The following is a 13,043-nucleotide window of genomic DNA, read 5'->3' on the forward strand; positions in this document are numbered from 1 at the left end:
TTGAGATGAACACAACTGATAAACCTTTAGCTAGGTGAAAGATTAAAATTATCAAAATCAGAAATGAAAGAGGAGGGTAAGCTGGGATGAAGTGAGAGAGTGGCATGGACATACATACACTACCAAATGTAAAATAGATAGCTAGTGGGAAGCAGCCACATAGCACAGGGAGATCAACTTGGTGCTTTGTGACCTAGAGGGGTGGGATAGGGAGAGCAAGAGGGACAGCAAGAGGGAGGGGATATGGGGATATATGTATATGTATAGCTGATTCACTTTGTGATACAGCAGAAACGAACACACCATTGTAAAGCAATTATACTCCAATAAAAATGTTTAAAAAAAAAGAAATGAAAGAGGAGACATTACTAACAACTTTACAGAAATAAAAAGGATTATAAAGCAATATTATGAACAAGTGTACACCACTAAATTAGGTAACTTAGATGAAATGGACTAATTCCTAAAAAGACAAATCACTGAAACTGTTTCTAGAAGAAACAGACAAACTGAACAGACCTACAACAAATAAAGAAACTGATTTAACAATCAATAAACAATCCACAAAGAAAAGCCCAGGCAGGTAACCTCACAGCCAAATATTTAAAGAATTAATATAAATTCTTAAAAAACTCCTCCAAAAAACAGAAGAGGAGGGGAATACTTCCTAACTCATTATGTGAGGCAGGCATTACCCTGATACCAAACCCAGGGGAAGACAGCAAAAGAAAACTACAAACCATTATCTTCTTTGAATATGGGTGCAAATATCTTCAACAACATATTAGCAAACCAAATCCATTAACACAGAAAAAGGATAACAGAGAATGAACAAGTACGATTCATCCCAGGAATCCAAAGTTGGTTTGGTATTTGAAAATCAATTAATATAATATACTTCATCAGATTAAATACAAAAGAGAATAAAAAACAACCACATGATTATTTGAATAGGCATATAAAAAGCATCTGACAAAAAACAACTCTCATGACAAAAACACTCAACAAACTAGGAAAAGAAGGAAACTTCCTCAACTCAATAAAGGACACTTATGAAAACATACTTAATGGTGAAAGAGTGAATGTTCCCCCCACCTCAAGATCAGGAAAAAGACAAGGGCATCTGCTCCATCAATATTGTACTGGAGGTTCTAGCCAGGCCTATTAGCCAAAGAGAGGAAATAAAATGCACCCAGAATGGAAAGGGAGAAGTAAAACTACCTCTATTTGCAGACAAGAAAATCCTAAAGAACCCACTATTAGAACTAATAAAGTTAGCAAAGTTACAGAATGCAAGATCAATATATAAAGTCAACTGTGTTAATATATACTTGCCATGAAATATTAAAAAATGAAATCAAAAGAACAATTCAATTTATGATAACATCAAAAGATTAAAATACTCAGGAATAAATTTAACAAAAGAAGTGCAAAATTTATAGTTGGAAAACAAATTATTGTTGCAAGCAATTTCAAAAGATCTTAAAAAATGGGAAAACTTCCCATGTTCACAATCGAAAGACTCAAGAGTTGTAAGCTGACAATACTCTCTCCAAAATGGTCTAAAGATTAAATGAAATCCCTATCAGAATCCCAGCTAACTTCTTTGGAGAAATTGACAGATAATAATATTCACATGGACTTGCAAGGGTCACAGAATAGCCAACAACACAATCTTGAATAAAGGTGGAGGTCTTACCAATCCATTTCTTTAAACCTTAACTACAAAGATACAGTAATACAGACAGTATGGTACTGGCATGAGGATAAAGATATAGATCAACTGAACAGAACTGAGAATCCAGAAATAAACTCATGTGTCCATGATCATCTGAGTTTTGACAAGGATGCCCGCATCATTTAATGAGAAAAGAATTTTCCAACAAATAGTCCTAGGACAAGAAAAAAGTTGGATTCTTATCTTAAGTCACATATAAAAATCAGCTCAAAATGGAACAAAGACCTAAATGTTAAGAGCTAAAACTATAAAACTTAGACAAAAACATAGGGGTAAATCTTCATGATCTTGATGTTGGCAGTGGTTTCTTACATATGACATCAAAAGCCTAAGTAACAACAACAACAAAATAAATTGGATTATATCAAAATTTAAAACTTTTGTGCTTTAAAGAACATTGCCAAGAAAGTAAAGATGTGCAAGATGGCATCTCAGGTGTATTCTAGTAAACATTTAGGGAAGAGTTAACAACTATCCTGCTCAAGTGATTCCAAAAAATTGTAGAGGAAGGAATACTTCCAAATTCCTACAAGGCCATCACCACCTTCATACCAAAACCAAAGATACCACAAAAAAATGAGAAGCTAATATCACTGCTGAACATAAATGCAAAAATCCTAAACAAAATATTAGCCAACCAAATTCAATACTACATTAAAAAGACCAAAGCCGAGATAAAGTGGGATTTATCTCAGGGACGCAAGGACAGTTCAATATCCACAAATCAGTCAATGAAACACCACATTAACAAACTGAAGAATAAAAATCACATGATCATCTCAATAGATGCAGAAAAAGCTTTTGATAAAATTCAACACCCATTTACAATAAAAACTCTCAACAAAGCAGGTACAGAGGGAACATATCTCAACATAATAAAGGCCACATATGACAAATCCACAATTAACATCATACTCAATGGTAAAAAAGCTGAAAGCATTTCCTCTAAGATCCGGAACAAAACAAAGATGTCCACTCTCGCCACTTCTATTCAACACAGTAGTGGAAGTCCTAGCCACAGCAATCAGACAAGAGAAAGAAATAAAAGGAATCCTAATTGGAAAGGAAGAAGTAAAACTTTAACTGTTTGCAGATGACATGACACTATACATAGAAAATCCTAAAGATGCCACCAAAAACTACTAGAACTCATCAATGAATTCAGTAAAGTTGCAGGATACAAAATTAATATACAGAAACCTGCTGCACTTCTATACATTAACAAAGAACTATCAGAAAGAGAAATCAAGAAAACAATTCCATTCACAATTGCACCAAAGAGAATAAAATACCTAGGACTACATCTTACTAAGGAGTTAAAAGACCTGTACCATAAGAAAACTATACTATACTATAGGGAAAGTGCATGACAGTAATGAAAGAAATTGAAGACAACACGAACAGATGGAAAGGAATATTGTAATCATAGACTGGAAGAATTAATATTGTTAAAATGACCATATTCCCCATGGCAATCTATAGTTTCCAAACAATCCCTATCAAATACCAATGGCATTTTTCACATAACTAGAACAAATAATTCTAAAATATGTATGGAAACACAGAAGACCACAAAGAGCCAAAACAATCTTGAGAAAGAAAAACAACCTTTAGAAAGAAAAACAAAAACTGGAGGTATTATACTCCCTGATTCAAAACTATACTACAAAGCTACAGTCATCAAAACAGCATGGTACTGGCATTAAAAAAAAGACACATAGATCAATGGAACAGAATAGAGTCCAGAAAATGGACTCACACTATTATATGGGCAATTAATCTATGACAAAGGAGGCAAGAATATACAATGAGGAAAAGACAGCCTCTTCAACAAATGGTGTTGGGAAAACTGGACAGCTACACATGGAAGAATCAAACCAGACTACTCTCCCACACTATGCTCAAAAATAAATTAAAAATGGATTAAAGACTTAAATGTAAGGTGTGAAACCATAAAACTTCCAGAAGTAAACACATGCAGTAAAGTCTTTGACACTGGTCTTGGTAATATTTTTTTGGATCTGTCTCCTCAGGCAAGGGAAACTAAAGCAAAAATAAACAAATGGGACTAAATCAAACTGAAAAGGTTTTACTCAGTGAAGGAAACTATGAACAAAACTAAAAGATCACCGACGGAATGGGAAAAGATATCTGCAAACGATATATCCAATAAGGGGTTAATATCCAAAATATACAAAGAACTCACAAAACTCGACATCAAAAAAACCAAACAACCAGATTAAAAAATGGCAGAGGGCCTGAGTAGATGTTTTTCCAAAGAAGTCATTAGGATGGCCATCAGGTACACGAAAAGATGCAACATCACTAATCATAAGGGTAATGCAAATCAAACCCACAATGAGCTATTCACCTCACACCTGACAGAATGACTATTATCAAAATGACAAATATAAATGTTGGTGAGGATATGGAAAAAAGGGAACCCCTGTGCTCTGTTGGTGGGAATGTAAACTGGTGCAGCCACTATGGAAAACAGTATGGCAGTTCCTCAAAAAAGTGAAAATATAACTACCAAATAATCCAGCAATTCCACTCCTGAGTATTTATTTGAAGAAAACAAAAACACTATTATTCAAAAAGATATATGCACGCCTATGTTCCTTGCAGTATTACTGTATATCTCATAATAGCCAAGATATGGAAGCAACTCAAGTGCCATCAATAGAGGAAAGAAGACATCTCTCTCTCTCCCACACACACACAGGAATATTACTAAGCCATGAAAAAGAATGAAACCTTGCCATTTCCAACAACATGGATGGACCCGGAGAGTATTACGCTAAATGAAATAAGCCAGACAGAGAATGACAAATACTAGATGACTTCACTTAAATGTGGAATATGAAAAACAAAACGAGTGAACAAACATAACCAAACAGAAACAGAGTCATTGATGCAGAGAAAAGATGGCTGCCAGAGGGAAGGGGAGGGGAGGAGGAGAGAAATAGGTGAGGGAGATTAAGAGGTACAAACTTTCAGTTACTAAATAAATGAGTCACAGGCATGAAATGTACAGTGTGGGGAATACAGTCTATAACTATGTAATATTTTCCTGGTGACAACTAGAATTATCACTATGAACATTTTGAAATGTACAGAATATACCATTATGTTGTGTAATAGGAACTAACAGTGCTGTCAGTCAATTATGCTCCAAAAACAAACAAACTCATAGACAAAGAGATCAGATTTGTGGTTTCCAGAGGCAGGGGTAGGGGAAGGGGGAATTAGATGAAAGTAATAAAAAGATATAAACTTCTATTATAAGATAAATAAATACTAGGGATATAACGTACAACATGATAAATATAATCAACAGTGCCGTTAATTATAATGTTATAATATAATTATAACGTTATAACAGTGCTGTTATACATGAAAGTTAAGAGTAAATCCTAAGAATTCTCATCACAAGGTAAAAAGAGTTTTTAAATTTCTTTAATGTATCTATATGCGATGATGGGTGTTCAATGTACTGTGGTAATCATTTCATGATGTATGTAAGTCAAATCATTACATTGTACACTTTATATTTATATAATGCTGTATGTCAACTGTATCTCAATAAAACTGGAAGAACAAAAAAAACCCCAAGCAAACCAATCAACCAACCAATTAACCTTCAATGGCCTGCCACTGCTTTCAAATATTTAAATCTAGATCCAACATACTCAAAATCTGTATTTTAAATACTTTCCACGATTAATCTCAATACTTTTTATTTTACTCCTTCCCTTCACCTGAAATGTTCTGTGCCTGCTGCATACTACTTCCACCAGTGAATATCCATCAAATGAAATTCTACTTAGTGTTCAAGGTTCCATTTAAAATTCTCTTCCTTCTCAGGTGCCATCTCTAATAGCTCAGACAAAATTTCTTCCTCCTCCTGCTCCAAATGCACTTTGCTTATATCTTTACTGAAGTATTTCATAATCTGCCTTAAATTTTCATTATCTGCTTGCCTCTGTTCATAAAATGAGTGAGTACAGGAATTGTGTCTATGGTCAATGAATGTTTCTTAAATTAGAATCAAATGAGACAATGAGTGTGACAATACTTTGAAAAGCATTCCTGTAAATTATGAAAATGGTAATAATCTATTCAGTGGGATTAATCATAGATCATTAATCAAAACTCCTATCACAAACCTATGAACTTAATTATTTCTCCACAACAAATGGCTTCAGTATCTCATTTACATATTTCAGGACTAACTTTCAATCCCAAAGCTTAATTCTCAATTGCCTTTACACATAGGCGGGACAAAGAAGTTAATGACAACAAAATCATGAAATCATCTCATGCAAACCCTTCATTTTAAAGAAAAGAAAAAACAGGCAGGAAGATTCAGAATGTCTTGCCTGAGGTCATATATTGGCACTTGTTGGTTGGTGCCTACTGCAGGTAAAGAAAATATAATAGACGGGAAGGCTGATTTAATTTTGAGGTAATCATTTTTCTAACAAATTATCAAAATCATCCTTGACTTTATGTATACGTAATCTTTTCAAAGTATTTATATAAATAATGACCAAAAGCAACTTTATTATTGCCTTCATGTAGAGAGAGTAAAATTAACCAGCTTTCCTAAGTTCGTTCTTTTAAGTCTCTAACATATACCTGAATCAAAATTCCAATTTTCAGTGTCAAATGCTAATTTTTTCTAATATTCAATTTAAACAGTAAATTTATAAAAAGGACTGGTGAACTCAGAGAATAAATGTAAAACTGTCATGAAATTAAAATCTGTGATAATGTTAGGAAAATAACCATACCACTTTAAGGATAAAATTTATGATTATTCAAAAAATTAATTCCTTATATAGAATTTATTAGTTTCTCTTAAGGTAATGCTATTTCTTTTTTTCTTTCTTTTTTTTTGGTTATGGTATTTCTAATCTGATCAATTTCCTGAGCCTGAAAAAACATTTCACTAAAAATTTACATACAATTCCACTTTTAGGACAACAGTTTACCTTAACATTTGATTTTTTTGAGAAATTCACCACTACACCCCAGCCAAAATCGTCTCCTTCATTCTTTACCTGAAAAGAAAGTAAAGCAAGTAAAAAGGAATGTTTATGTCCAAAAGGCAATTTAGATATCATGCCCACATTATAGGCTAATAAAACTTTGAGTTTTCCTGATAAAATGTTTTTTTGAAAGATCATTGTTAAACTTAAAAAAAAGAAAAAAAAAGAAATTAATCCTACAGAAAGAAATCACTGCCAAATTTCAAGGGATTCCAGAACAGTAATAACAGGAATCTCCCAGTTGGCAAATAAATGTTAAAAATGATATGGTGTATTTGTTTGGAGAATATCTGAAGTCTTTTATAGCTAATGAATTCATCCAGGTCTTAAAACTGCATTATTCTGGGACAGCATTTCATAACTGGAAATATTTCATGTTAATTCCAAAACTGTCCACTTCAATTTATATCCCCCCAAATGAAAATCAGTAGCGATTAAAAGGCCTTCACATGACCCCTCCTTCCTTAATCAGTGCCACATGAAACAGGTAAAAGAATAAAATTAATATAGATCCAAAAACTACTGTATTTTACCAAGATAAGAAAAAAAATTGGAAGCTTCATCCAAAAAATATTAAATATTGAAATAATTTATGACAAAAATAATGACATACCTTTACCAAACGACCTGGTTGTAGAAATGGTAAGCAATATTTTGGTTTGTGAATATATTCTTCAATTTCTTTACCCAATTTGGCAAGCTGCTGCCTAATCTTATAATAGATGACTACACTTTCTTCATTTGGTATTACTATTTTATTATACTGTTCTTCTGAGTTCTTTACCTCTGTAAGTAAATAAAACACATATACAACATCACAAAATTATACATCTTATGTAAATTATACCAAAGATACATCTTTTTTTCCTACTACAATTGTAGGGAACAAATTCAGACTGTTTAGGTTAGAAGCTTTGAGGAAAAGATTCAGAGACAACCATAATACATGCTGTCTAGTTTCTCCCTTCCCCATTAAGGTTCACCTTCTCTATCTCTTCTCACAGTTCCCCAACTCACTGTGACCTCAAGGTGATTCTGAACTGGAGTGGTTTTATCGGGTAAGTTAATTCTCTCCTGTGGATAGGGGGAGAAGACTATTTCTGAGAATTCTAGACCTACACTGTTGAACAAGCACTGCCCTGTAAAGCTTTGTATTATGGTAGAAATGTTCCATATCAGCACCTTCCAGTATAATACCCACTAGACACTATGTGGCGAGTTAAATTTAAAATAATTAAAATTAAATAAAATTAATCATTTAGCTCTTCAATTGCACTAGCACCATTTCAAATGCTCAACAGCCATATGTGGCTGTTGACTTCTGTACTTGAAAAGCACACAGAGAATATTTCCACAGAAAGTTCTACTGGACAGCACTATTTTGGATCTTCTAATATGCTGCTTTAACTCAGCAAAAAACCCAGTTTGTTAATGTCATCAGGCATGCACCACCACCTGGGACTATGTCTCCTAAAACAGAACACAGGAAATTCAACCACAGTTATCTCTCTACTCAGTCAGTGGCCAAAACACTAGCCCCTTTCAGCAACTGTCCTTTTAGTTAATCTAACCATCTCTGATGCCATTCCCTGCTCCAATTCTTGCAGCTAGTGCTGACCTCCCATCCTCACTCATTCCATTATGCCTCTTTCCCACTGTGAACAAACACTATTCTTCCTTGGGTAAAGCACACATAAAATTCACTATTAATGACATGTAGTACACTAACAATATATGAAACCATCACTACCATGTAGTTCTAGAATATTTTCACTACCCCAAAACTCCATACCCTTTAAGCAAACACTACTCATTCTTTCCTCCACCAGACCCCGGCAACCTTTCTGTCTGCATGAATTTGCCTATTCTAGATATTCCATATATATGGAATCATACAATGTGTGGCTTTTGTCTTTGGTTTCCTTCACTTAGCATAATCTTCTCAAAGTTCATCCATGTTGTGGCATGTATCAGTACTTCATTTCTTTTAATGGTGGAATAATATCACACTATATGGGTACACCATTTTGTTTACCAGTTGATGGACATTGGATTATTTCCACCTTTTGGCTACCGTGAGTAATGCTGCTATGAACATTCATGCACCAGTTTCTGTTTGAACGTATTTCCAATTCTTCTGCTTATATACCATGAGTGGATGGCACTGTTGGGTCCTACAGTAATTCTATATTTAAGTTGCTGGGGAAGTGCTAAACTATTTTTTACAACAACCACACCATTTTGTTAATTACCGAAAAAAATAAATTCCCATCCTAGCAAGTGTGAGGTATCTCAATATGGTTATGATATGCATTTCCCTAATGATGCCAACCATCTTTTCATGTACTTATATATCTTCTTCAGTACTTATATATCTTCTTTGCAAAAATGTCTATTCAGATCTTTTGTCCATTTAAAAATTAGGGTCAGTGTCCTTGTCCCCACGGTAAGCCAAGCCACTCCTCACCTCTGCAGGAGACCCTCCAACACTAGCAGGTCAGGAGTTCCATGGACCCTGAACACTGTGGATGGAAACCAATGTGATCTATGAACTTGGGTTGCTTGTTTTTACACAAATTGCACTGAAGTTTGAATTCCACTCCAAGCTGTAGAGAGACTGTTCTGAGGACCAGTATAATTTCTGCAGTAACACAAGCCATGTGGCTGACAAGGTCTTGGTGCTCTGGCCGTGTTTCAGGCCTGTGCCTCTGAGGTGGGAGAGACGAGTTAATGACACTGGTCCACCAGAGACTTCCAGGTTCCACGTAATATCAAATGGCGAAAGCTCTCCCAGAGATCTCCATCTCAATACTAAGACCAAGCTCCACTGAACAACCAGCAAGCTACAGTGCTGGACATCCTATGCCAAACAACTAGCGAGACAGGAACACAACACCACCCATTAGCAAAGAGGCTGCCTAAAATCATAAGGTCACAGACACCCCAAAACACATCACCACTCACAGTCCTGCCCACCAGAAAGACAAGATCCAGCCACATCCACCAGAACATGGGCACCAGTCCCCTCCACCAGAAAGCCTACACAACCCACTGAAGCAACCTTAGCCACTGGGGGCAGACACCAAAAACAAAAGGAACTACGAACCTGCAGCCTGAGAAAACACAGTAAGTTAACCAAAATGAAAACACAGAGAAACACACAGCAGATGAAGGAGCAAGGTAAAAACCCACCAGACCAAACAAATGAAGAGGAAATAGGTGGTCAACCCGAAAAAGAATTCAGAGTAATGATAGTAGAGACTATCCAAAATCTTGGAATGAGAATGGAGAAAATACAGGAAATTTTGAACAAGGACCTAGAAGAACTAAAGAGCAAACAATGATGAACAACACAATAAATGAAATTAAAAATTCTCTACAAGGAATCAATAGCAGAATAACTGAGGCAGAAGAATGGATAAGTGACCTGGAAGATAAAACAGTGGAAATAACTACCACAGGCAGAATAAAGAAAAAAGAATGAAAAGAATTGAGGACAGTCTTAGAGACCTCTGGGACAACATTAAACGCACCACCATTCAACTTATAGGGGGTCCCAGAAGAAGAGGAGAAAAAGAAATGAACTGAAACAATATTTGAAGAGATTATATTTGAAAAGTTCCCTAATATGGGAAAGGAAATAGTCAAGTCCAGAAGCACAGAGTCCTATACAGGATAAATCCAAGGAGAAACAAGACAAGACACATATTAATTGAATGATAAGAAATTAAATACAAAGAAAAAAAATTAAAACCAGCAAGGGAAAAACAACAAATAACATATAAGGGAATCCCCATAAGTTTAAGAGCAGATCTTTCAGCAGCACTCTGCAAGCCAGAAGGGAGTGGCAGGACGTATTTAAAGTGATGAAAGGGAAAAACCTAGAACCAAGATTACTCTACCCAGCAAGGATCTCATTCAGATTAGACGGAGAAATTAAAACCTTTACAGACAAACAAAAGCTAAGAGAAATCACGACCACCAAACCAGCTTTACAACAAATGCTAAAGGAACTTCTCTAGGCAGGAAACACAAGAGAAGGAAAAGACCTACAATAACAAACCCAAAACAATTAACAAAATGGTAATAGGAACATATATATCAATAACTACCTTAAATGTAAATGAATTAAATGCTACAACCAAAAGAAACAGACTGGCTGAATGGATACAAAAACAAGACCCGTACATATGCTGTCTACAAGAGACCCACTTCAGACCTAGGGACACATAAGACTGAAAGTGAGGGGATGGAAAAAGATATTCCATGCAAATGGAAATCAAAAGAAAGCTGGAGTAGCAATACTCATATCAGATAAAATAGACTTTAAAATAAAGAATGTTACAAGAGACAAGAAAGAACACTACATAATGATCAAGGGATCAATCCAAGAAGAACATATAATTGTAAATATTTATGCAACCAACATAGGAGCACCTCAATACATAAGGAAAATGCTAACAACCATAAAAGGGGAAATTGACAGTATGGGACTTTAACACGCCACTTTCACCAATGGACAGATCATCCAAAATGAAAATTAATAAGGAAACACAAGCTTTAAATGATACATTAAACAAGATGGACTTAATTGATATTTATAGGACCTTCCATCCAAAAGCAACAGAATACACTTTCTTCTCAAGTGCTCCTGGAACATTCTCCAGGACAGATCATATCCTGGGTCACAAATCAAGTCTTGGTAAATTTAAGAAAACTGAAATCGTTTCAAGTTATCTTTTCTGACCACGATGCTATGAAACTAGATATCAATTACATGAAAAAATCTACAAAAATACAAACATACGGAGGTCAAACAATACACTACTAAATAACCAAGAGATCACTGAAGAAATCAAATAGGAAATCAAAAAACACCTAGACACAAATGACAATGAAAACACGATGACCCAAAACCTATGGGATGCAGCAAAAGCAGTTCTACGAGGGAGGTTTATAGCAATACAATCCTACCTCAAGAAACAAGAAACACCTCAAATAAACAACCTAACATTACACCTAAAGCAATTAGAGAAAGAAGAAAAAAAAAAACCCCCAAAGTTAGCAGAAGCAAACAAATCATAAAGATCAGATCAGAAATAAATGAAAAAGAAATGAAGGAAATGACAGCAAAGATCAATAAAATTAAAAGCTGGTTCTTTGAGAAGATAAACAAAATGGATAAACCATTAGTCAGACTCATCAAGGATAAAAGGGAGAAGACTCAAATCAGTAGAATTAGAAATGAAAAAGAAGTAACAATGGACACTACAGAAATACAAAGGATCATGAGAGATTACTACAAGCAACTCTATGCCAATAAAATGGACAACCTGGAAGAAATGGACACATTCTAAGAAATGCACAACCTGCCAAGACTGAATCAGGAAGAAATAGAAAATATGAATAGACCAATCACAAGCACTGAAATTGAAACTGTGATAAAAAATCTTCCAACAAACAAAAGCCCAGGACCAGATGGCTTCACAGGCAAATTCTATCAAGCATTTAGAGAAGAGCTAACACCTATCCTCCTCAAACTCTTCCAAAATATATCAGAGGGAGGAACACTCCCAAACTCATTCTACGAGGCCACTGTCACCTTGATACCAAAACCAGACAAAGATGTCACAAAGAAAGAAAACTACATGCCAATATCACTGATGAACATAGATGCAAAATCCTCAACAAAATACTAGCAAACAGAATCCAACAGCACATTAAAAGGATCATACACCATGATCAAGTGGGGTTTATTCCAGGAATGCAAGGATTCTTCAATATACGCAAATCAATCAACATGATACACCATATTAACAAATTGAAGGAGAAAAACCATATGATCATCTCAATAGATGCAGAGAAAGCTTTCGACAAAATTCAACACCCATTTATGATAAAAACCCTGCAGAAAGTAGGCACAGAGGGCACTTTCCTCAACATAATAAAGGCCATATATGACAAACCCACAGCCAGCATTGTCCTCAATGGTGAAATACTGAAACCATTTCCACTAAGATCAGGAACAAGACAAGGTTGCCCACTCTCACCACTCTTTTTCAACATAGTTCTGGAAGTTTTAGCCACAGCAATCAGAGAAGAAAAGGAAATAAAAGGAATCCAAACTGGAAAAGAAGTAAAGCTGTCACTGTTTGCAGATGACATGATACTATACATAGAGAATCCTAAAGAGGCTACCAGAAAACTACTAGAGATAATCAATGAATTTGGTAAAGTAGCAGGATACAAAA

General features: G+C 35.1%; 1 protein-coding gene across 1 annotated transcript in view; it reads right to left on the reverse strand.

The window, feature by feature from the left end:
* MTREX (Mtr4 exosome RNA helicase) overlaps window positions 1–13,043 on the reverse strand; it is a gene marked incomplete at its 5' end in the record, with an annotated part of 125,075 nt that overhangs the window by 49,793 nt on the left and 62,239 nt on the right. The window contains 2 exons of the mRNA XM_079703248.1: window positions 6,736–6,804; window positions 7,406–7,578. Of these exons, the coding sequence (XP_079559374.1) occupies window positions 6,736–6,804; window positions 7,406–7,578 (242 nt within the window). The remainder of the gene's footprint in view (window positions 1–6,735; window positions 6,805–7,405; window positions 7,579–13,043) is intronic.

The sequence above is a fragment of the Hyperoodon ampullatus genome (genome assembly GCF_949752795.1).
Source record: "Hyperoodon ampullatus genome assembly, chromosome: 4".
Taxonomy (NCBI): Eukaryota; Metazoa; Chordata; class Mammalia; order Artiodactyla; family Ziphiidae; genus Hyperoodon; species Hyperoodon ampullatus.